General features: G+C 37.4%; 1 protein-coding gene across 2 annotated transcripts in view; it reads right to left on the bottom strand.

Annotated features, from left to right (window-relative positions):
* The window catches only part of LOC137151201 (sperm flagellar protein 2-like), a 73,637-nt gene that overhangs the window by 11,487 nt on the left and 36,160 nt on the right, over positions 1-25,990 (bottom strand). The window contains exons 8-16 of one of the 2 annotated variants that reach the window (XM_067545514.1): positions 23,933-25,122; positions 23,595-23,812; positions 23,300-23,508; positions 23,086-23,209; positions 22,776-22,960; positions 12,606-12,712; positions 10,016-10,198; positions 6,110-6,202; positions 4,191-4,364 (exon numbers count right to left, since the gene is read on the bottom strand). In XM_067545514.1, the coding sequence (XP_067401615.1) occupies positions 4,191-4,364; positions 6,110-6,202; positions 10,016-10,198; positions 12,606-12,712; positions 22,776-22,960; positions 23,086-23,209; positions 23,300-23,508; positions 23,595-23,812; positions 23,933-25,122 (2,483 nt within the window). Of the gene's footprint in view, positions 1-4,190; positions 4,365-6,109; positions 6,203-10,015; positions 10,199-12,605; positions 12,713-21,037; positions 22,961-23,085; positions 23,210-23,299; positions 23,509-23,594; positions 23,813-23,932; positions 25,123-25,990 lie in introns of those variants that run through there. The other variant, XR_010919205.1, reaches the window with a different exon arrangement.

Here is a 25,990-nt window from a genome sequence, read left to right as displayed (position 1 = left end):
ATAGCGCTCTTGAGAGTAATGAGTACCCACAACTCCTCTTGACATTGTGAGTATTCAGGCAGGAACAGGTCCAAAAATCTGTTATAGTAATAATACTATTCAGAGGAGGAAGTAGCTGCTTTCAAAATAGTCTTGACTTCCTCAATTATACATACAGATGTAAACTGCTATTTGCTTTAACATGTTCTTAATATTGTGTTCTTCATATTATTCACTAATTTAAGTGAATATTTGCACATTTGCAATATGGCACAGCAGTCTCTTCTTGGAGTACTCAACTGCTGACTGTAAGTTCTTAAAATGCCAGTAAAAAACAAAGGAGCTGAGAGTATGTTCTGTCTGAACACAGGAGACACACTTGGAGAAAAGATGCTTCTCTTAAATTTACTATATATGGCAACTAGGTTTGTGGAGACTGGCATGTTTGTAATGTCTAGTAGAATAGAGTGTGTTTCTGATTTCTTTATCAGAGTAAATTATTTTTCATATATCTGAACTTTCTTGCCTTTTAACTGGTGTCAACTTAACTTTTTAGTTTTAATTTTACTTTTTTTAGTAGAAAAAGGGCAAACAAATAAGTGAAAAATTAGCTCATTAAAGTCTAACAGTTGACCTAATTCTTTATCAAATAAACACATGAATACATCTTTCAATACAGATATGTATGTATACCCAATAAATGATAGCTGCAGTGAAATACTTCTTTTAGTCTATCATGTAAATTATACTTCAGTTCATGTGCTTAAATTGTAACATCTACTAACTTCTCTTTATAAACAATTTCCAAATTAGATACTACATTAAACAACATTATTTATAATTGGTCTTATTTTTTAAAAGTTATGTACACACTAAGAGCTTCAAAATTCTCTTATAAGCCCTTTTGATTAACTTAAATACACCCTTTTACACTACAACAATAGCACACAATATATTTTTATTCCATGCCCCTTGGTTGCTGTTGAACAGATTGGGTGACATTTTGACCACACAGAAGTCAGTGGCAAATCTCTTACTGACGTCAGTGGAATAGGATTTCATCCATTCACTCTTTTTTTTATTTAACGCTACTAATAAATTGTAGATGTTGTGATGCTGTATGATTAAAGATGACCATCTATATCACTGTTGTTACCACTGTTACACATTTTCCATAAGCTTATACAAAGTATGTCATGTAAGGTGTCAATGGAAAAGTTACGATTTGTTAAGTATAATTATCGTATTTATATGCATGTATCATCTTTGTATATGAAGTTATGAATGAATATTGGCTACATACTTGTATCTAAAGCATGTATGGTATTCTTGGGTGACATCCCCTCAGATAAATTTGCATCAGGGCTAGACAGCTATGTGTTGATGACCTATCAAGAACACTTCACTCTTACAATGGGCCATTGGAAAAAAACGTATCCCGTCCAGATAGCTGTTCCTGAAGGTGTCTCAGACAGCGAGGACCCAATGGCCACCGCCTGTGAGTCAGCAAACCATGTAAGGACTTGTGACCCCGAACTCCATTTTGGGTCAATAACTTTCCAGACACCTGGGCGGTGGGCTTTGTTTTTTACAGTAAATTTCCATGCCCATAGCAGAGGATATAAATTGCAGTTGGAGCATCTCCATTTTGCCTCTTTCTTGCTCTAATTCTCTGGACTGTGGGTTTACAACTAAAAGGAGCATCTTGAACTATGGACTGAGGACCTTCCAATCTTTTGGAAGTTACCAGAGACTTTTGCAAGCCAGCAGTCTATTCCATCACTGATACAAACCTTATATAAGGACTTTGTAATCATTTGTCCTATATATGATATATTAACCATTTATAACTCTTTTCTTTTCTTAATACATCTTTAGTTAGTTTACTAAGGATTGGCTGACAGCATGATATTTGGGTAAGATCTCAAATAGATATTGATCTGGAGTCAGTGTCTGATCCTTTGGGATTCGAAAGAACCTCACATATGGTGAATTAGGTTTTCAATAACTTCTCACTATATTAGATTGGGTTGCCTGGATGGGAGGCAAGGGCTGGAATGTGTAAAGTGGACTGGTTTTGACTTCTTGTTAACCCGTGTGGTGATACAGAAGTTCTTTGTTACTGGTTTGGTGAATCTAATTATAGAATAAACCACCAGTTTTGTGGGATTGACTGGCCTATTTCTTGCAGTGTGTCCTGAGTGTGGCATTCTCAGTGTGGCACATTTCAGGCATCTGGTCACAAATGTATGCAAAGAAGAACATAAGATGAAGGGATATCCTGACAGAATATTTTTCCAGCATTGCCATTCTTTGAACACTAACTCAAAAATATAGCTGTTATAAAGTGAAACAAAACCCAATGCTATCTTAAATAAAAGAAATATCTGTCTAGATATTTTGTGCCCCCTTCCATAATAACTAAGCACCTCACAAACAAAAATGAATGTATCTCTCAAGATCCTTACCTATGAACATATACAATAGGAAAGAAAAAGGTGGAAGGAAAGTACTAATTAGAATTTTGACAAGCCAGACTTCAGGCATTCCTCTGCTTGCAACCAAGAAGAATAAGGTACTGAGGCAGTTGATATTTGCCCCTCTACTTTATGACTATGAACATTATTGTCCTTTACTTATATATGAGGAATTAAGTTACAAAGAGTTTAAGTGACCTGTCCAAAGTAACACAGGAAATCTGGGACAAGACCAAGTTTGAACTTCGATAACTTTAACCACAAAGCAATCCTTCCTCTATCTTCAACTAGAAGCCACATAGGGACTATGTCAATCTTTTACAATCTAAATTCTCCATAAATTCAGCAAAAATACCCTGTGTTCTACAAGATGTTTATCCTGAAATTATAGAAACTATAATTAAAAATGTTTTATCATGCAAATATGTATTTGGAAATGTCTATTTTATATTAGTATTAGCATTAGTTATTGAATAAAATATAAACTTCTCAGAAAAGTAATTCTAAAAATGAGAAAGTATGGTTCCACATTTACAGTGTCTCAAAGATTTTCATATGATGTATTCTCACTTTACAAGCAAAAAGTTTTTTTTCCCCCTTAATGGCCAGCCTTTCAAAGTTGACCTGGGATATGAAAAGTCAAGCTGTGTTCTTCACCAAATGTAAGATTCTGCTGGCCAAAGTCTAGCCTCAGTTACACTTGTGCTCCCTTTACCAAAGCTGTGCTGGGTCTACAGTACTAACAGGAGTAAAGAGTAGTAAAAAAAGCTAATTTTGGCACAAAAGTGAGAAGCTGTGACTATAAATACACACTGAGTAGACCTGTGGCATAAAACAATGCCATTTTTATATAATTACTTTCCAGAGTAGAACTGCAATTTAAGTAGGTTAAGGAAATAGTAGTCACTGTGGTTGTGCAAGTGTGGTGAGAGATTTCATCATGTGTACAAGTAGTGAGTGCTTTAAAAGGTATGAATAGAAATGCATTGTGGCATGCATGACTTAAAAGATCAGTGATGATTTTTATACTTTTTGTAAAAATTGTACATAGTAATCAGTATAGTATTGAAAGTTTTGGGTCATTAAAGACTTGGAAAACAGCTCGGCACACTAAAGAAGTATGAACTTAGTTCCAAATGTTGACTTAATTTAATATATCAATATATTCATAATGGTCTTGAACGTTAGGCTGAACCTTGCAATAAATTACTGCATTTACAGTAATATGTTACTAATCCATCTGACTAACAGGTGAACTGAAATATTTGAAAACAATACAAAAATAAACAGATCCCAAAGAGGCATACCAGAAAATAAAGTTAATAGGAATGGTAATGATATGATTTTTAATTTTTTTTTTAGCTTACAATAGCAACAGTAACAACCAGGGTGCAGTGTAGTTACTGGAGATTAATAGCTAGCTGGCTTTAGTGAGGTTAGACCAAAGGATGCCCTTAATTCACCTGTACTGGACATTAATTACCAGGAAATGCCCTGCAATTTTGTTATTGCTTAAGGAATAGATCTTCATACCCTTATCATATTGAGTAGCGCCTTATTTTGAGTATTTCTACTGAAGATGGTATTGTGTAGCCAAGGGTACTATTTTTGAAGAAAGTTGCTACCCAACATGGGTAAGGTTATCAGAATCTGATCCTAAGTCATCAGATCAGAAGTTATAACTTGCTAGCACCATTATGGGTTTATTTACTGATTCATATAATCACATTTTACCATATGTGGGGGTGTAACCTCTTTTCTTCTATGGATGTATGTTCCAGTAGCAATACTAAGCGCTCGGTAGACTCCCTCGACAGCATCAGGATGGGAAGCAAAATAAAGCAGCATCTTGGTGTAGTCAAGTTGAGGTGGACTTTTTCTGGTATCAGCAAATAAAATAAAGAAAAACTAGAAAAGGAAAAAAATTTAAATTAATTCCTGCAAAGGATATTTGGCCAATTTAAATCAAAAGGCTGTAGAGAACAGGATTAAATGTATATGCAAGGTAAAGACAGCTGAAGAGAAATATTCTTTTCAGAAAGAGTGTTGAGATTCTATGGGAAAATTAAGGAAATCTACATTATAATATTTTGTTTTCAGCAGTGAGGATTCTCAAAGAACCAGTAGGAATCTGTAAAATCTTCAAAAAAATTATGACATTTTACCTCTTCTTTATACGTACACTGTCCCTCTCTCTGTGAATATATACATTATATTTAAATTAATGAGTGCAAGGTTCATCTTCCAATTCTTAGGATTTTCGTCTTTTTTATTGTAAATAATCGTGGAATAGGGTCACATTGGAAAAAGCAGCAATAGTCTTCCACTCTCTTATGTAAATCAAGTGCTGCCCAGTTCTGACACCAAAATGAGACAGCATTCACAGTATATTCTACAGAAAGGACTGTCTTTTTGAGTGTGTCTGTATGCTGTAATCAGTAGTGAAACAATTAATTGTTATATTTCAGGGTTTCATGGAGTTTGAGGTCAGACAGGACCATTAGATCATCGTGTCTGTATTTCACAGGCCATTACATTTCAACCAGTTTCACCCGCCCCATATTAAGACCAATAGCTTGGGTTAGACTAAAGCATTTCAATACTCAGGGGACTAAACTGTTGTGTGTCACACACAGAAAATGGGATACTGAGTTGCCAGTAATGTCTGAGGCCTTTGCGATAAATTGTCATAATTAGGTTTAGAAATTAAGAAAGCATTAAGGCAAATGCGATTAGTTTTTTCCTCTCAGAGCTACTGTTTTAGGCTGTCTGCAGATTGAAACAGACCTCATTGCATCACTTTACACCCAATGTACATTTTGAAGGTTATTTTTTTGCAAACTTAAGGGCTAGAGCTTGGGCTAAGGTGCAAAATATGGGTGCCTAAAGTTATGCTATTAAATATACCTATAGCTGCCTAAATATGTGGCCTGATCTTCAAAAGCGTTGAGCACCTAGTGGTTCTGACTGATTTACATTTGATATAGATGCCTAAATATGGACTCAGAAAACTAACTTTAGACACCCAGTTTTTTAAATCTTGGACTTAATTTTTAATAAATGAAAGCTTAGATTCTGGAGCACAAGATGGAAGCCATCACAAAAAAATACTGATTCAGTGAACCATTGTGATTCACGTCAGTTTCCTTATTCTATTATTACTACTGCTATTTAACACTCGTATTGTGCTATTGCCTAGAGGCCTCAACCATATTAGGGCCCTATTGTGATAGACACTGTACAAACATATAGTAAATGACAGTCCCTGCCTCAAAGAGTTTACAATCTAAAAGACAAGACCTGGCAAAAGTGGATAGACAAACAAATGTGCCAGAGCGTTTGGGAGACGTCACAAAAATAATAGGATGTTATTGTACAGATTAACTGTGTGCACAATTCTTAGCCAATCATTAGCAGATCTTTAGACTCAAATGTTTTTCACAGGTAACATGTTATCAGTGATAGTTGTGATTATTAATAACTCAACTGTACTCAAGATCTTCTTTTATAGTTTTCTGGGAAGAAATAACGACTAGGTAAAATAAGTAGGCATTAACGTTGCAAAAGAAAAAGTCATCCAAAATGAAAAACAAGACCATTGTGTTCAAAATGACAAGTGACACCTTAAATTCTTTACGGTTTTCAACAATTACCATTATAAGATGCTCCAGTCTATTAAAAGGCAAAGGGTCTGTAGGATTTTCTGGCATTTTTAGTTCTTCATTGCCTTCAAACCATAAACCAACCTAAAAAAAAAAAGTTATTGATTTTCATCCCTTTAAAATAGAGTGACTGTTCTGTTCTAAAATCACTGACAGAATAGGTTAACAAAGTATAAAATCTGCCTCTGCATTTATTTTAGTTCAGAATTTGTTGCTGTGAGTAACAATCTACTATGAATAATGTAATTAGACTCTTGGACACTTTGCAACAAACTCTTTTCATGAACAAGTAAATATTGTATATTATGGTAGCAACTCAAACCTCATACTGATACTATCTACATAACAATGAATTTGTACCTAGAGAGTCCCCTGAAAATACCAAGCACTGAAAATTTATTCTTTTTGCATCCATCTAGGCATAAATTGTGGATTTGTTAGATGCCTCTGCATATAGCTGCACTACCCCAGGAAGCTGTTTGTGAGGTAGGGTTGCAATCTGCCTCCTGGTTTCCCCCTTCCACAAATGAGATGTACCCTTTGCTAGCCCTATAGCTGACACACTGTACACCCTCCTGGTGCATCCATACAACTGTGCTGGCTGGGATGTTGCAAACCAGAAGTAAGGTTTCCCATTCCTGCCTCTCTCTCCCAGCCCATATACTGGGGTAAGGTGCCTCATAAAGAGCTAAAGAGGTCAGCAGGTGCAAGGAGTAAGGGGACACCTTATTTGCCATTCCTCTCCTGCATGGACATGCAGGACAGGCCACAATTTAATCCCTAGTCATTATGGACCAAATCTTGCACCTTTTATTTAGGCAAAATTCCCAATTGATATTTTAAAATTAATTTTGGTCAGTAGCCTGTTATGGAAAAATATGTGTGATATAGATATAATGTAATAATATTCTTGTTTTTATTCTCACTGAAGTTTATTTTTTCATTGTTTGCTGCTTGGAATAGCAAAATTGGAGTAAATGAATATGATTGTCATGACATTCTGAGTATGAAATAGAGAATGAACCTTGTTTGACATTTTATAAACCTTATTTTCAGTTAAAAATAATATTCTCAATGTATTTCTCATTGGATTAATAGAACAATATGGGCATTTTCAAGCTGTCTAAATAATACTTGTACATTTTCAGAAATATTGACAAAAGCCTATCAGTGTATATATTGAGTTCAAATCCTATTGGCACTGGGTTTTTATTAAAACTTCTTTTCTCTCCTTTTAGGTGGATCACTACATTTTCCACCATTCACAACATTCTCTGCATTTGAATAAAAATATTTAATCTCCTTTTTTGCAAAAGACAGATTTAATATATAGTATTAAGCTGTTTTTTCAAAAACACAGGAAGTGCCAAGACAATTTCAGAGACGGGAAACATAAGTAGTGAAAAGTTGTTGAAATATGTTTCTGTACTGAATGCCTTTTATAGGCAGGTTATTAGGGAGAATTCAGCAGATAATTTAGAGATTAAGTGGATTTTAATGTTAGCTTTGCAAGTCTTCCTTAACAGAGTGTAGTGGGTTTTCTTTACAGATAACATATCTTAACATGGCTGAACAGCTCTTTTATGAACTCAGTGTTATTGTTCTTCTCTTACTTTCCGGACTGTAACTAATGACTCATTAACCCTATGGTGCATTCTGTTCTATGATGAGTCAGTAGTTCTACATCAAAGAGTTAAACATATAAGAGTGATTAAACAATTGTAAATGACACAGAAAAAGATATGAAGTTTGTTGTAGGGTAGTTTTAAATGAACAGAGGCAAATTCTGACTTCCGTTTCCCCCATACAATCCCACTGATTTCAATGCGGTTTCAAGGTGTAACTGAGAACAGAATTTGGCCTATTCATTTCAAACTTTGTCTGTAAGGAGACTTCTGTGTTGGTTTTCACAAGTCTAAAAAATTCCTGGTTACATCTCCCTCCTATGTGAGTGCATATTTATGTTGTAAAATTACAAGAATTTCAATATACAGTGATGTAAGTCAAAATTATTGCATCTCTGTGTTATGATTTGTGTGATCCTGAAGGTTTTTGCAGGAGTTCTATAGAATTAAATAGGCTCTGGGTAAAGTTTTCTAAAGCATCTAGGTAATCGTGCTATTTCCCATTTTCAAAAGTATTTAGGAACCTGCTATTGACTTTTGATGAGACTAAGACTCCAAAGTCAATAGGGTATGTATACTCTGCCATTAGATTCTGGCAGCTGGCCCGTGCCAGCTGATTTGGGCTCTGATATTTCCAAGCATATATATAGCAGTAGTATTTATGGATGAATAGCTATTGGTCCATGCTATGTTCTCTTCAATAGAAAAGTGAGCCAGGTGGAAACTAGGGCTGGAATAACACCTCTTTTACCTCTTACCAGGAAATGTTATAGTACTGGCATTAATTAATGGAGCTACATTTCTCAAGGGATTAAAAATAAATCTTTCAAAGATCATTCTTCCTCACTCACCATTTACCATGTAAGAAACTAGTTGGTGGAGGGGAAAGGAACAAATGAGAACACTATATTTTTAACTCTAAATTCTAACAGTCTTACCCTTTGTAAAGAATACCTTCTTAGCTCAGTAAACTTAGTTTTATTTTACTAATTCAGACACATTGACATGACTGCAGAGCAACTGCTAGAATGTTCAGATTTCATAGCATTCATATCAGATGCTGAGTTAAAAGGATGTTCAAACTAGCATCCTGTGTTAAAAATGCTGCATTAACATTCTGTTGACTTTGGAGCTGTTGGTATATTTTTAATCTCTAGCACCTCAGTGAAAAATACCACAATAATGTGGAGGTGGGTACAACATCTATAGCTACACCTTTTTGCGTTTTTTCCAGCTTTGGCAGGGTTTGTTTCTTTTCAAATTTCTTGGGACGCTTGCTGCTGGACAGTATTTGGATGAGTAATACTTTGGAGAAAGAAATTCTGAAAATCACAGGCTTCTGGAATTGTATCGCCAATTACGTTTGCAAGAGGAACAGTATAGAAAGGCAGCTGCTGCCTTCCCCAAATTTCTGTTACTATCATCAAAGAAATCACCAGTGACAGAACTCTAGGGTCTGTGTGTGTAGGATAGTTTTGGGTATTGATTATTACTTAGTTAGGGCTGGTCTAACACTTGTTTTGTTATGCTTAAGGAGTAGAACTAAATGAAATTTTAATGAAAATAAAAAATGTGTTAGACTCTTACTACAACAAAAAGGCAACATTTTGTATATATAACACCCTTTCATGAAACCTCCCTCCCCAAAAACCTTGCTGAATCATGCAAAATAAAGACCCAAATTATAAGTTTTTTTTATGTATTTGGACCAAAGAATCTTGTAATTTCCCACCAGCTGCAGGACGAAAAATCAATCTTCATCTGCAAAAATTGTTTATTTAACTAGGTAAAAATAAAGTTACAAATACTTTACAGCCAAAGTAGAGCTGTCAAAAACAAAAAAAAAATCCCTGCACCTATTTTAGTTGGAGGCAAACATTTTTTCCCATAGCTATGATACTGGATAAATTAAGAGTACAAATAACAAGGACCAAATAACAGTTTGTCAGTTTCTGATTCTCTAGAACAGGGAGGGTTTTAATTTGAAACTAGTTCCTGAGGAAAGAGATAAATGAATGTACAGAGTCCACCTAATTAACTTGATTCTTGTTATAAAAAAAAACTGTGGATGCGATTTGCAAATATTGGACTAAATCTTACAAAGTTTCTATGTTTTCTATGCATAAGACAAGTTTCATAAAAAAAATCCCCAAAATACAAAAACTATTAAAATTCAGACTGAGTTTATAAAACTAAATGAACAAAAGTAGTAGAATACCTTTTGATTAAAAAATAAAAAATAGTATCATTCAAAAGAAGAAACAATTATAACCTGATTATAGTATTCCTGTGTAACAAAGCCTGATCCAGCTTCATCAAGAGTCTTAAAGCTGTGCAGGGTTTTAAGGAGCTGTATCACAGATGGAACGGGCCATGGTTGTGCTGCTGTTAATAAAAATCTGCGCCAATCAATAAGCTCTGAATTCATTGTTAATGTAGATGCCAGATTTTGTAACTATAAAAAAAAATATAAATAGTTGAAACTACATTTGTGTTAATATACATTTCTTGCATAATTAAAATAAAATATAATTTTATATAATCATATAGACATATAATTATAGAATTATATAATATATATTAACTCTGACAGAAGATATCCATCAAAGTGTGACTCTCCACTTTTATACACCCAGCATCAGATTGTGCCATGTCTTCATGTGGCTGCATAGATAAGTAAGTTAACCCCTCAGAACTTGCACAGTCATTTTAGGAATCCCTATACCTTGCATCCCTCAGCAAGAGGGAAGTTGTGCACTTTGTACTTCCCTCTAAGATGGTGGGTGGGGAGGAGTAAGTGGAGCCTTGGTTCTGTTCATACCCACAGACCAGTCAATTATTACCTATTTGCGGTAGTGTCCACCATGTGCAAGGCAAAAAGGGGAGTATATTATACCTAGTAAAGGGCTCCCCACTATGAGTAAGATCCTTCTTCTAAATTTCTAAGAAACTGGATTTGTAGCTTTATGGCATCATCTCTCAGTTCAAGTATCACTGAGGTCTCTGGCAGCAAGATTTCAAAGATACATAAGGGGCAGAGGGTTTTCCTGCTTTCTTCTTGGAGATGAGATTTTCACTGTATCTCACCAAACAACAGTAAAGTCTACAGGTGCACTTCAATGAAAGCCTGGTTTGGTAAATCTAATACCAGTAAGGACTAAAGATACTTAAATAATGTGTTGTGAGATACATAAATAGATACACACTTTATATTAGTGATATATGTAATCCTCCATTCAACCTGTATGCATGTCTACACTAACAACAAACTGAACATCTGACTCACATTCTTTCTATTTAATTGCTTCACTATGCAAAAATTAGAGATTTATGGCCTGATTGCAAGAAGTACTCAACATATTGGGCTGCATTAGTAGGAGCATTACCAGCAGATCGAGGGAAGTGATTATTCCCCTCTATTCGGCATTGGTGTAGCCGCATTTGTCGTATTGTGTCTAGTTTTGGGCCCCCCACTACAAAAAGAATGTGGACAAGTTGGAGAGAGTCCAGCGGAGGGCAACAAAAATGATTAGGGGGCTGGAGCATAAGACTTATGAGGAGAGGCTGAGGGATCTAGGTTTGTTTAGTCTACAAAAGAGAAGAATGAGGGGGATTTGATAGTAGCCTTTAACTACCTGAATGGGGGTTCCAAGAAGGACGGAGCTAGGCTGTTCTCAATGGTACTAGATGACAGAACAAGGAGTAATGGTCTCAAGTTGCAGTGGGGTAGGTATAGGTTGGATATTAGGAAAAAGTTTTTCACTAGGAGGGTGGTGAAACATTGAAATGGGTAACCTAGGGAGGTTGTGGAATCTCCATCTTTAGAGGATTTTAAGCTGCAGCTTGACAAAGCCCTGGCTGGGATGATTTAGTTGAGGTCAGTCCTGCTTTGAGCAGGGGGTTGGACTAGATGACCTCCTGAAGTCCCTTTCAACTCTAGTCCTGTATGATTCTATGATCTGCAAATCCAGTTTAAGTTAATGGGAGCTCCTGTTACTCAGAACCTTTTAGGGTTGATCAGGTACTGAGTGAAATACACCCATGTGCAGAGAGCCCATGCAAAGTTCTCTGCACCACTTAAGTCCCAATTAAAGTCTTAATGTGAACCCTCTTCCACTGTAAGTGAATTTCATCCTGAGAGAGTAAGCCTTTTCCTAGAAGAATCCAAATGTGTTAAATCTGGTAATACTCTTTATCCCATATCTTAGATGCATGTGCTATTAATAAAACATAATCATTTGGGGAATTTAATGTTAAACCATTTAGAAAGATTAGATTATGATTTATGACTTCAGTAAATTCAAGAATCTTGGAGAAACATATTTAATACTATGCATGTCCAATATCTGACTGCTTATTCCCATATTTTGGATTTACAAATAAATAAAGAGCAAGGATGGTCTTCTGGTTAAGCACTGGATTGGTTTAGGAAATGTAGATTCTATTGGCAGCTCAGCCACTGACTTCCACTTCAATCTTGGGCAAATTACTTAATGTCTTTGTGTATCAGTCCCCACTCTGAAAATGGAGATAATTCCTATCCCCAATGATGTTTTGAGAATAAATGAATTAATGTCTGAGATGCTCATATTATTATATGTGAGAAAAGAATGAATAAATATAGTGGTACAATACAGATTTAAACCTTGTCATTGCTGCACCCACAAACTTACTCTTATAGAAAGGACTTGATGGGAGTAATAACTGGGAACACTGTTTAATAATTACTTTCTTGGCTTCCTTATGGGAAGGATAAGGCCACATTTACTATGAATAATCCTGAACTGTATATTCACCAGCCAAGCTGGCAAAATGTTCAAGTGATGAGATCTACAGAAATGAAAACAGCAATTGAAACTTACATCTGAAACTGTGAGGCGCATCCATACATCAGGAAGGTTGTTTGTTCCAAGGTTCAAAGTAATCAAGTCGAGAAGAATATCAATAAATATTTTATTTGATATTAAGCCTAGTGAAAAAATAAAAATATATACATGGATAGCAAAAAAAACCAGATGTGTAATTTCTGAATAGGAATATTGGTATTAAAGAAGCTATATTTCTAGTAGTTACTTTCTATGATTATAGAAAAATTACTTGTACTGTCAATGTAGTTCACAAAAGGCAGTGATATCCTCTGCAGTTCCATCGCCTATATTTTTATATATAAAATATACACATGTTGTGAATTACACCACATGTATGGTCCTGATAACCCTTTAATAGCTACCTGATAAATTTGAGAACCATATTATAAATTGCATTCATTTTGCGTGTTTGACCTCTTCACCTGTACTATGCTCACTAATCTATCTCTGACTAGACTACAGTGACAATTAATAAGTAATGAGGCCATCAAAAATGTCACCTACCACACATCAACATAATCTTGTATATGAATATCACCATTACTATGAACACTTTATTTTTGATTCATAAGACCTACATTCTCCAGTTTAGGTTAATTATAAAACATCAGATGCTCACTTTGAAAGCAAGTAAATATGAGAGTGTGGAACTTTAGAGGAGATCACAATACATTTGCGGAAAAAGCTGTAGTTAAATAATTTAACCTTATTTCAAAATAAAAATTCTTTATGCAGCCCAGCTTTTGGAAATTGTAGGACATCTAACCCAGAAAGGTTTTTTTAAGGAAATTCAAAGAAAAAACTACTATATATCTCGTTGTCTTTAATAAACAAGTAGGTACTTTTGTTTGAATAAATAGAAAATTCAGATTATATGCAAAAATTTAGATTGTAAAAATAAGACAGATGAGTTGAGCCCCTCAGTTTAAAATTGGACTTTGAGACACAGACATGCTAAATTAGGATTTATTGTGCAAACATTGTTAATCCAATAAAGTTTAAAGTATGGAGTGAGCCTCACATGATTTAAGTTTGGAAAGGTAAAACTGATCTTTGTTTGGATAGTATTACTGCCGTGCTTCTGGAAGACTTGGTTTTCATATGACCTCTAAGTGATGTCTTCACCAAACACTATCAGAAACATAGCCATTTCTTTACTTTTCTCTTAGCTACAGCCTGGACTTCTTATGCTTTAACAGCCCTTGCCCAGCTGCAACTCGTGAATACCTTTGTCTACTCACAAATCCCAGCAGCTCCAGTACTGCTGGCTATGCTACGCCACTTCAAAACTAAGTCCCCCTTTAAATCCAGACTGGATTTAAAACCTGGAAGATGACTGCATCCAGCCCTGTTAGAGGGTTTGCAGCTGTACATAATAATGGAATAAAGTCCGCCACACAGGCCCCCTCTTCTGCCATCATGTAACTTGTTGTCATAGCTGTGTTAATCCCAGAATATTAGAGAGAGATAAGGTGGGTGAGGTAATATCTTTTATTGTACCAAATGCTTTTGGTGAGATAGACCAACGTTCGAGCTTACCTGAAAAAGAACTCGGTATAAGTTCAAAAGCTGGTCTCTCTTACCAATGGAAGTTGGTGTAATAAAAAAATATTACCTCACCCACCTTGTCACTCTAGCATGTATCTTGGCAGCCGCACACTGTCACCCTCCACACCTGCAGGTCTTGCTCCGTCTCTGCAGACCAAATACAACTTAGGTTAACTGCACCCAGCTCGATCTTGTGGATTCTGATGCATCTAGTAATTTTATGGATGTGGAGTTCACCAAAGCTAACCAATTTGCAGTGAGGAAGAACCTCACCCCAGACCTAGTGGTGTTGACTGATGGTAGCATGCTGTTCTCAACTCTGGTCACTCATGAAACTGCACCACTCCAGGTTAAAATCCAAACACCATGAGGAAACTCTGCAGTTTAATTTAATCAACTCAGCACACTTCCTGACATTGGTCAGCATTCCTTGGCTCTCAGAGGATGTTCCAAACATCTCTTGGAAAATGCAAGAAACACGATTTGAGTATTTCCTGACAACTGACACAGAACCTATGGCTGCCCCATCAACCTCCAGCTAGGGGCCAGAATTCCATTTGGACATATTTATTTCCCATTGGAACCAGAACTCAAGGCCTTACAAGAGTATGATGATAAGAATCTTGCAAAGAATTTAATTTGTCCATCCACATCTCCAGCTGGAGCCATGATTCTGTTTGTTAAAAAGAAGGGTGCGTCCTCATATCTTTGTGTAGACTGTCATGTGTTGAACAAAATCACTATCAAGAACAAGTACCCCTTGCTTTTGATCAATAGGTTGTTGGAAAGGGTAGGTTCTAACAAGTTATTTACCAAGCTTGGTCTTTATGGTGCTTACAATCTAGTCTGCATTTGGGAGGATGAGAAATGAAAACTGAGTTTTGCACCTGTTTATGGCCATTTTGAGCACCTATGCCTTTCAGTCTCTCCAGTGCCCCAGCCACATTTCCAAACTTTTATCAATGATATTTTCAGAGATGTTCTAGACCAGTTCATGGTGATCTACCTGGATGACTGTGATGAACTGGGATTTTTTTGGTAATATTTCTATGAGTCCTATATATGTTCAGTTGCCCTCTGTACTTTGCATTACCACTCAAGGGGCAAAAGGGTTAACACTACTTCTGGAACAGAGCAGGAGATATGAGGTGTGTGAGTCACTTTGTTGTCTGGGTGAAATGAATGGGTCATTAAGGACCTGGTTGAAACCATCCAGATCAACAGAGGATCCAGCGATACAATGGAAGCACCAATGACTGGCCTGCTTACACATGGCAATGAGATGGTCTCCTACTTAGAAAAGGAGCCACCTTTTACAACCATCTCTGTCCCATTTCTGCCCATGTGCTTTTGCTGGGAGTAGGAGGGAAGGTTTCCCAGCTCCATCCTCAGACAAGTTTCTCTTTAGAGTCTATTCAAAGTCAAAGGCCCTGCCAATAGAAAAGTGCAGTTGTGAACTCAGCATGGCTCTGCCTGGAGAACAAAGGATTTACAGTTGAGCAGCAGGGGATAAAGGGTTGGCTTCTGGAAGAGACTGGCTGCTTTCACCTGAGACTGGAAAATGGAGAGACAGGGACACATAGAAACCATCACAGCTTGGCTGACATCTGCTTTGGCTTGGTCAGGACGGACTATGGCTTAACTTTTGTCTCTCTGTCCTAACCCAAAGATTTTTCAGTTTTTGTATAAACAGGAGACTAAAAATTATTACCTTCTTTTGAAAAGGCTACCTGCTGTTGCTGTAAATACTCACTAAGAGCATTGAACCCTGAAGGGGGACAATACAAACCTCCTGCAGGAGTATGCCTTGGCTAGATTCACTATAGGGAACCACAGAGAGAAACACAATTTGCTGGTGACTGAAGGCTCAGTTTCAGAGTCCTGAGGCCATGGTCCTGCCCCTGTGGAACCATGTGGGTACTTAGGGCCTGGTCCTCTACAGGGGTCACTTCCAAGGGACTGGTTACAGGCTCAGTATATACTAGACCCAGTGGATTCATGACAATGACGTTCTCATTTCAGAAAATCAAGCCCTTCACAACCAACATGTCTGGTACTTGAGTGCCTCCAAGCAAATGGCCTTTACAGGAAATCTGAGAAGTCTGCTTTTTTGTGAACTTCGTAGGCTATGTCATTTCCCTAAAAAAGACAGGGATGATCTTGAGAAGTATCCATAATCATAAACTGGGCAGCCCCAAGAGATGTCTGTGACATCCAGTGTTTCCTGGGGTTTGCCAATTTTTACTGACGATTCATCCAGAGGTTTTCAAAGGTGGTGATACAGATTACTTGGCTGCTCTGGAAAAATGCTGTATTTTCTTGGACACAAGAAGCCCAATGATCAATTCAAGGAAGTGTTTACATCAGCACCCACCCTAGTAGAATTGGATCCAGCAAAACTGTTTGTTGTCAAAGCAGATGTCTCCAATTATGTGATTAGAGTAATATGGTCACAGCGGCATGGACCCCAGTGTACGCTTCAATATTACGCATTTTATTCCAAAAAATTGATGCATATGGAGCAAAACTATGAAATCTGTGACAAAGAACTGCTGGCCATCAAGGCTGCTTTTGAAGAATGGTGCCATCACCTGGAAGGTGCATGTTTCCCAGTCCAGACATAAACAGGTCACAAGAACCTAGAGTACCTGAGAACTGCAAAAGCTCTCAATCAATGCCAGATCCATTGGTCCCTTTTCTTTTTTTCCAGGTTTGACCTCATTGTGACTTATCTGCCGGATGCCTGGAATGGTTGTCTTGTAAGAGTAAGTATCAGGACAAAGGAGGTGGGACTCCAAAACCTGCCATAATCTTGAAACTGTGCCATTTTGCCAATGTGGTGGTGAACAATACCCTTGCCGTTCTCGTGAAGTCCCTCCTACCCCTTGATCCATTTGCAGCTAAATTTATGTTGACTGAAATGGACCTAGCTCCTGACTCAAAATTCTTGGTCAAGAACAAGATTCTCTTGTTTAAAGACCAGATTTATATCTCCGATGGTCAACCACATCTAGCAATACTTCAGCTATGTCACGATTCGTGCCTGGCTGGCCATTCAGTCATTGGAAAATGTTGAGGCTGGTCTCTTGAAATTTCTGGTGATCAAAACTGCATTTGTTTATTGAATTGTGATACTCCTATCGTCAAACCCCTGGGCACTTTGATTCCATTGCAAACTGTCTCAACCCTTGGCGTCCACCTCCAAGGACTTATTTTATCATTGAACTTCCAAATTCCCAGGGCCACAAAACTGCGCTAGCCATTGTCAACCTACTTTAAAAAAATGTCAATTTAATACCACGCCTTGAAATTCCCACTGCAGAAGTAACAGAACGACTGCTTTTCTACCATGTCTTCAAAGTCCATGGTCTACTGTCTAACATTACATCTGGTCAAGGATTGCAGTTCATTTCACATTTCTGGCGAGAGTTGTTGAAGATCCTAGATATGGATCTACTGGTCTCCTCAGCTTATCACCCCCAGACTGATGGATAGATGGAACAACTAAACCAAATTCTTGACCAGTACCTCCACTGCTTTATCAATTACCAACAGAATGACTGGGTTTCATTCTTCCCTTTTGCCAAATTTGCATACAAAATTTCTGACCACAGATCAACCCACCAGAGTCCTTTTTACACCAGCTATGGTTTCCATTCCCAGTTCCACCATCTATGCTATAAGTCTCCCAAGTACCTATCACCTCCAACCTAGTGGAACACCTGCATTGATTCCAGGAGGAATTGAAAGCCCACCTAGAATCAACCAAAAGGGATTCCAAATGCTATGCCATTCTCCATTGGCACGGAACCCCACACATCATAGCTGGAGATAAAGTATAGCTCTCCAGGCAGACCTGACCTTCACAAAAGTTGGATGACTGATACCTTGGCCCATTTTGGGTCATCCAGCAGATCAGTACCTATTGTTTTCAAACTCCAACTGCCCAAGATTATGAAAATGCATCCAGTATTTCATGTCTCGTTGCTGAGAAAGGGTATCAAGAACTCCTTTTCCAGATGAGTTGAGCCGCCACCAGCATCCATCATGGTCCAGGGACATGAAGCAGATCTTGGACTCCAAAGTTCTCTGAGGAAGCTTATGTACATCGATTGGGAGGATTATGATGCGGCTAATCATTTGTGGGAGCTGGCTGACAATGTACACACACCTGCCCTATTTAGGATGCCTTCCATCAGTCACACCCTGATAAACCAGGTCTGAGGATGCCTGGTAGACATATTTTTCCCCCCTTGTTGGGGATACTCCCAGCTCCCTGGTAGTTCTGACAGACTACTCCTTCTCCAGCCAAAGCCTGTGCCTGCTCCTACTCCAGCCTATGCCTGCTCCTGCATCAATTCCAACCACAGCTTACTGCCCAGCTGTCCTGACAGTTTTCAGTATCCACCTGATCACGGGAATCAGAAGGTCTGATAACTTGTCTGGTGGGCTTCAATCTTGAAAACAGGTCAGCAATACAGTAGGTAAATTCGAATGCAACAGAGGTAGCCTGGGGCCAGTAGGAAGTCGTGTGTGTGTGTTGTGTGCATGCATGCGTGAGTGCGTGCTGGGAAGATAGAAATAGATTGTGGACTGTGGGAAATATAAAGTCTGTTGGCAGAGGCCAAGGTAAGGGAGGAAACCCCCAATGACCCAGCATGAATTTCAACAATAAAAGTGATTCCAGTAGACTGAGAAACAGAAAAGAAATATTTGTAGGATAATAGACAGATAAAGGTGTTCTGATATCACCTCTGGAAGAAATTTGGGTACATATTATCAGAAAGAACACCTTATAAAAATTATCATTTGATGAACCATTTGCTAAAGCACTTGGAATCCCAGGTTCGCTGATTTTACTTATTATCTCTAATTTGAACTTATTACTCCCCAGAAATATAACTTTGATGGAAAAACTCAAGGCTACAAGAGTCACATGGTCAAAAGGAAGCTTCATCAGCTTGGTAAGACCCACACTATTATCTGTGGCATGAAGTACTCCTTAATGGGAAGCTTCATATTCAGCATGTTCTTAATAAATCTGATAATCAGGTACTCTACCCCAGATTTACTTTTACTGGTTCATGAGTGAGTGCAGGTGGGAGGGAAGCAACAGTCCCTTAGAAAAGCAGTAGGTAGATCAGACTGAGATAATATAGTATATTTTAATATATTTTAATCAATTAAAAGCTAGAACTTCCCAGTGCTTTATCATGAAAAATTTTGAATATCATAATTCTTATTTCAGGTTTGTTGATCTTTTCTCCTTTTCCAGCATGACCATGATTTAGGCTGTTTTAAGTCATTTTAAATAACCCATTAGCAACTTTGTCCTAACCTTGATTTATGACTTTGGTCGTTCCTGCTCTGGACATCTGCCATCCTTTTTCCCTTACATCACATCATGGCTTAGTTTGTTCATCTCCCCTAATCTCCTCCTCATAAGATCTCGTGTGAAGTAAGATGTGCTGGACTACACTCGGTTCCATGTTCCCTAAAACTCAATTGCCTCTTGCCTATCTGCAACAACTTCCCAACTTCCCTAGCTTCATCTTTTACGAAGCTACATGGAGTTTTGTAATACCCCTTTATGGACAGTACTAGAATGTGATTGAAGGAAAAGGAATTTCAAGAAATTGAGTCAAGAGGTATTGGAAAGAGAATCAGAGATATAGAACACTAATCATTATTAATAGCACTATGACTACCTTGTGAGATGTGGATGCCTGGCGTCCCCAAATAAGCAGGGCCCTATGCAATCATATTGTTCATGTAGGCTAAAGCAAAGCCCTGTCTCTTCTGATGGTTTCAGAACTGACTCTCCAAACCAGAGTGAGTCTTTCAGTACCTCCACATATAGCATAGTCTATTTCCTTTCCTTCCCTTTCCCCCCAAACTGTGTCATTAGGAAATAGGGAGCAGGGAGATAAGGAGAGGCTGATGTCTAGAGTAGAAAAGGGGAGTATTCAAAAAAAGATTAAAAAAAGATTTTAAAAAATAGTTTACTTTTTTTAGATAGCTTTTTCCAATTTAAATTTATTTCCTTTTTTACCCAGTGAAGGACAAAACTACTTCTGAGTAAGATAATATTTTAAAAAACAAAAAGGATTTAATTATCTTTATTCATTTAATTTTGAGATATTTGCACAGAATCATCTGATAACCGTAATGAAATATTTCTGAATATGTTTTATGTTGAGACAGCACCATTTCTTTACTGTTTTGCAGCAATCCACGGCATTCAAAAATCATGATTCAGGCCACAAAAAATCATGAGATTGGCTTAGAAATAAGGAGATTTAAAAAATTATAAACTTCAGGTTCATTTTTTTGTTTGTTTTCTGGTGTTTGAGCCTTTAGGAGTGAGATTTTTCAGCTTTCCTCAACAACTATGAGGGCTAGAAATTTCCTTTAAAATAAATAAAATTAACACTGAGAATCTAACAGCTCCAGGAGCTGGTGCTTTAAGAAACACACCAAATATCATGAAACTCATGATAAAATTGTGAGAACTGGCAACACTACATACCAAATAATGCACATGGCACAACACATCACCATGTCATCTTTTGTCACTTAATAATAGGATTAGTAATGCTCAGTCAATTGAACATTGTGATTGTCTTTGAAAAGTCATGTCTTATAAAAGGTGTCTCTTATAAAAGTTCTTTACCATCCTCTGGTTCATTTTGCTGACTTCTTGTTCTGATCCCTACTAATGAGCTACGTTTGATCAGCCTATCATCTATTACAGTAAGCATAGATTCAAAGTCTGTATAACTATATTACAATATTATATTTATTATATTATTGAATCTGACAATTGCTCAGATCTAGAAGTATTTTGTGTATATACGACACATGTACATCTGAGATACCTTATGCAGTTTTGTGCATTTGAGGTGTCTTATATCCAGAGTATACAGCTGATCTCCTCGATTTAGAAGTGAGTGACATCTTGAAATTCTCTTTGACCACAAAGTTGTTTCACTTTCTTAAGACATGGCTAGGTCTGGAAAGTTTTGATGAACAGGAATATCATGAATAGTCTCATTCCATTTTTCTTGTGATACAATTTGGATGGCATTATTTGAGAGTAGAAACTCAATTTCCTGGAAGCTGTTTCTGATACTGGTTGTCTTTCTCCTTGGCTGGAAGTGAACTTTTAGTAGAAAGTTCTAAAGAATGAATTCTGTGACTTTTCTGAACAATCCTGAGTCTCCATCTGACAGAGGCAATCAATAATTATATATGTATAAATGTCTCTAATTTGCCTCTCTAGAAAAGTCTTTTGCAGGATAAGTTTGAGAAACATTAAACCTACATCAGATCCCATTAGTTGTCAGCCAAAACAGAGCAGAAAAAATAATTATCAATCCAGTTAGGAAAAGTGTGGACAAACTGGAGAGTACCCAGAGAAGAGCAACAAAAATGACAAAAGGTTTAGAAAATCTGACCTATGAGGAAAGGTTAAAAAACTGGGTGTGTTTAGTCATGACAAAAGAAAACTGAGGGGGACCGGATTACACTCTTCGAATAACCTAAGGGCTGTTATAAACAGGACTGTGATCCATTGTTCTCCATGACCAGTGGAAGTAAGACAAGAAGTAATGGGCTTAAACTGCAGGAAGGGAGATTTAGGTTAGTTATTAGGAAAAACCTTCTAACTATAAGGGTAGTTAAGATCTGGAATAGGCTTTCAGGAAGGTTCTAGAATCCCCATCACTGGAAATTTTTAAGAACAGGTTAGACAAATATCTGTCAGCGATGACCTACGATTACTCGATCCTGCCTCAGTGCAGTGGATTGGAATTGATGACCTCTCGAGGTACCTTCCAGCACTACATTTTTTATGATTCTATAGCAGTTCTAAAAAAAACCTGAAAGAATATTTTTGGATGGGGTGTGGCCCAGATTCACAGGATACAGGGGAAAAGCATCATTTGACAGTAATGTCAGTTAGTATTCCTCATTTGATTGCTAAAAAAAAAGTATGGGCTTTATCAATAAGCTTTCTCAAACAACTATTGCACGACACTTGTTTAAAACAAGTTTGAGGTTGAAATTACAGGCAACCCTGTTGGATGTAGTGTACTATAATTCAATCATGAATGATAAATGACCAGAAAGAAACTACAAGACATCACACTGTTACACAGAGGAGAGGAGTCAGGAACCACTAATGACATGAAGCACTCTAGAGTAGCATATTTTTGCATTATCTCTGGTCCTGGTTTTGGTTTTATATCAAGTGTATATAGGTAGATGTTGGAGATTTAGTAGTGGATATACAATGGCTGCCATCTTTGCAATACTAAAATTTTGTGAAATTATTGCAATTTTTGCTTTGGTTAAATTTTCAAGGAATGTTACAAAAATTTACATGCATGATAAAAAAATGAAAACTGGGTATTTTGCACAACTCTTAATCACACCCATAATGACTATCAAAATCAGAGTCTGAGGAGCAATCTGATCTTCCATTAGTTATCATATAGCCAGTCTGTAGTCTTCTATTTCTCTGCCAAGCACTATTCCACAAATGAATAGCCTTCTGTGGGTCAAACTTTTTGATGTCTGGGGAATTCAACTGAATTATCATGAGATCCGTCACACTTTCAGATATTCCTTTAGTGTGCAGTTGCATCATGGTAAGCTTCATTTGACTGAAGCCACGCTCTGCCTCAGCTGAACTTGCAGGCAGTGTTAGGATCAAATCTACCAGCATCAGGATGTTAGGATACTTGTGCGAGTAATCGGAGTTCACTGAATCCCAGGTCAAGCTCCGAATGTTCTGAAATCTAAAAAGCATAGCAAAAAATAAACAAAAAAAGAAAGGTTCTGTAGATTTTCCATAATCTTTAAGCACATTGACTTCAAGTATTTTTAGTTCAATGAACTTGCACAATTTCAGTATCTTTATTACCTGTCATATAGCTCTAATTTCAGCATGCTCCATTCAGTGTCAACCACATCAACTTTTACATTGGCACCTTCCAGTACTGCTTCATAATGCTTAGTTAGGATGGATACCTCCCTTTCACCAAATTCTGTAGCAAAGGTGAAAGAAAACATCTGCATAACAAAGAAAAACAAACAATTTGGATTTATTCAGATAAATAGTGCATAGTTTTCTGTACCTTGTTTGATCTTGTCTGGCCAGAGTTTAAAACTTCCAATGGTGGTAGCTTTCAAAACATCTTGGCTGGCATCACAAAAACAATCATGTAGCCTCTTCACTAGATTGCTTAAAAGTTTGGTTCGTAATGGTAAGATATTTCCATTTCCTACAAGCTGGTGACCATGAAAGTGTGTAACTGCCTCAACTAGCCGCTCCTTTGGACCCGATCTGAAAAATGTAGAATACAAAACAAATATTAACCTTTTCTTATATTTTAAGGTAAAATATCTGGTGTAATGGTTAAACACACCGACCTTGTTTTATACATGTGGAGTGTTTCCAGCGTTGATTGCATGGTTGCAAATATATCTGCAATGGAAGAGTTACGATCCTGAGTAACACGGGATAGAATGTTGAGGACATTAATGATATCCAGCAAGAAGTGAGAGAACTTGACAACCTCCATTTTCAGAAGGAGCTTTAGAAAGCCTTTGATTTTTTGATGATTTGAGGCACGTGGGTCTCCTTGCATCTAGAACTCAACAAGAAAAATAATACATCTCAATGAAAACAGTGATAAACAAATAGCTATGAGTTTGTTGCTATGAGTTCTTGGGAGGATCAATTTACATATAATTTTTAAAGCACTCACCTTACTCATATGTAGGAGAATTGCAGGGTAACCCTTGAGGAGGATTTGGAGAGCTGTCTGTAGGCGAGGAAGCCATCGGGTGCCTCCAATTCGAGAGGGAATTGCTGGGCGTAGCTTAAGGGTTTCATATGTGGATTTGAGACTGCTTTTATTTAGAGGTGAGTTATGATAAAAGTAATATATATTTTGCAAGAGACCACTTAGAGTGGTGTATAGCTGAATGCTTTTCAGTGCTCCCTTATAAGCCTGTTCAAGTCGATGAGCAAAACAATGCACAGACTGCACACAAGGCTGAATTTCCTTCAGCAGCTTAGCTACCCCATTGTTTTCTCCTACCATGACATCTGTACCATCACTCCCAAATCCAACTAGTTTTCTTGACCAGTCTTGACTTGACAGATTGAGCTGAAGATTTATTTGCAAAGTTTTCACAATGGCATTTTTTACAGTCGAAGCATCAGACTTGTCAACTGATTGAACCCCAACAATCTGGCAGTGGACTTTTCCTTCATAGGCAAAGCGTACATATACAACTGCAGCTTCTTTGATTGCATTGTCTGAGATGCCATCACTAATGAGGGAGAAGAACTTACATTTTTCGAGTTTCTCTTTCAAGGTCCTTCTTTCTACTTCAGCAATATAATGTATAAATGTTCTTGCTGACTTGTCATTTCTAAACATAGAACCAATGTCCACACCTTTCATGTCATCCAGATTGCACATCCAGTCAAGATCTGTGAAGGGACGTCCAGTTTTGGCAATAGCATGGCATGTTCTAAAAATATTTTCCATTCTTCCTAAAGTTATTTTGCTCATGCTCTTTAACATCTGCTCACTAGAAGCTTGGTCTCCAGTAGCATTGCTGGCAGCTTCCATGCAACTAGCCCAGGCATGAGCTTCACTGCTCTGGTGTATATTTATAAATTCAAGCCTAAAGATGTCAGTCCCAGAACAAAAATTTTGTATGTTTTCCCCCAAGTTCACATTATGCTTGCGACACAGGGCACAGAACATTACTCCTCTTTTACTGTCATACTTTAGCCAGGGGTATTTTGTTAGCCATGTTTTCAGAAACTGGCGATTCCCCTTTGCTTGATGTTCAAAACATTGTTTCTCTTTTCCTGCATCACTGAATTCACTCTTGCTAGGAGGGATATTCTTGCCTTTAAATTGCTTCAATGCTTTTATGGCTATAATTAAAAAAAATCATTATTTGGGATTTTGTTGTGATATGAACTTGTAGGTTCACAAACTTTAAGGCTAGAAGAGACTGTTACGATCACATAAACTGACTCTTGCACATCGCAGGCCATAGAACCTCATCTACCCACTCCTACAGTAGGCCCATAACCTCTGGATGAGTTACTGTTGTGCTCAAATTTTGATTTAAAGACTTAATTTGATTTAAAGGTAAAGAGCACCAATCATTTTCTCTAGTTCAAATCAACAAATGACATATGCCTCAGCCGACACAGAAAGGCCACTCTCCCCCCACCCCCAAAACAAACAAACAACAAAACAACAACAACAACAAAAAACCAAGAAAACCCCAAGGTCTTTGCCAATCTGATCTGAAGGAAAATTCCTCTTGACTCCAAATATGACAATGAGTTAGACTCTGAGACCCACCAGCCTGGGGAAGAATTCTCTGGGTAACTCAGAGCCTTCCAAATCCAGTGTCCCATCTCTGGCTGTTGAAGATATTTGCTAGCAGCAGTCACAGATGGGCCATATGCCATTGAAGGCAATCTAATGATACCATCCCCTTCATAAATTTATCAAGCTCAAATCTTGAAACAGGTTAGATTTTTTATCCTGACTATTCTCCTTGAAAGGCTGTTCCAGCCCTTTACTCCTCTGATGGTTAGAAACATTTGTCTAATTTCAAGGCTAAACTTATTGATGGTCAGTTTTTATCTATTTGTTCTTGCACCAACATCTTCTGCCCTAATTTAAATAATTTCTTTCCCTTCCAGGTATTTATCCTCTGATGTATTTATAAAGAGCAATCAGTTCTCCCCCATCCTTCATTTTGTTAGGCTAAACAAGCTAAGCTCC

This window comes from Emydura macquarii, unplaced genomic scaffold (genome assembly GCF_026122565.2).
Source record: "Emydura macquarii macquarii isolate MOO-44397 ecotype Brisbane River unplaced genomic scaffold, CSIRO-AGI_Emac_v2 contig_1045, whole genome shotgun sequence".
NCBI classification, from domain to species: domain Eukaryota; kingdom Metazoa; phylum Chordata; order Testudines; family Chelidae; genus Emydura; species Emydura macquarii.
The sequence above is the reverse complement of the archived record's forward strand: the minus strand, read 5'-3'. Positions and strand labels throughout refer to the sequence as shown.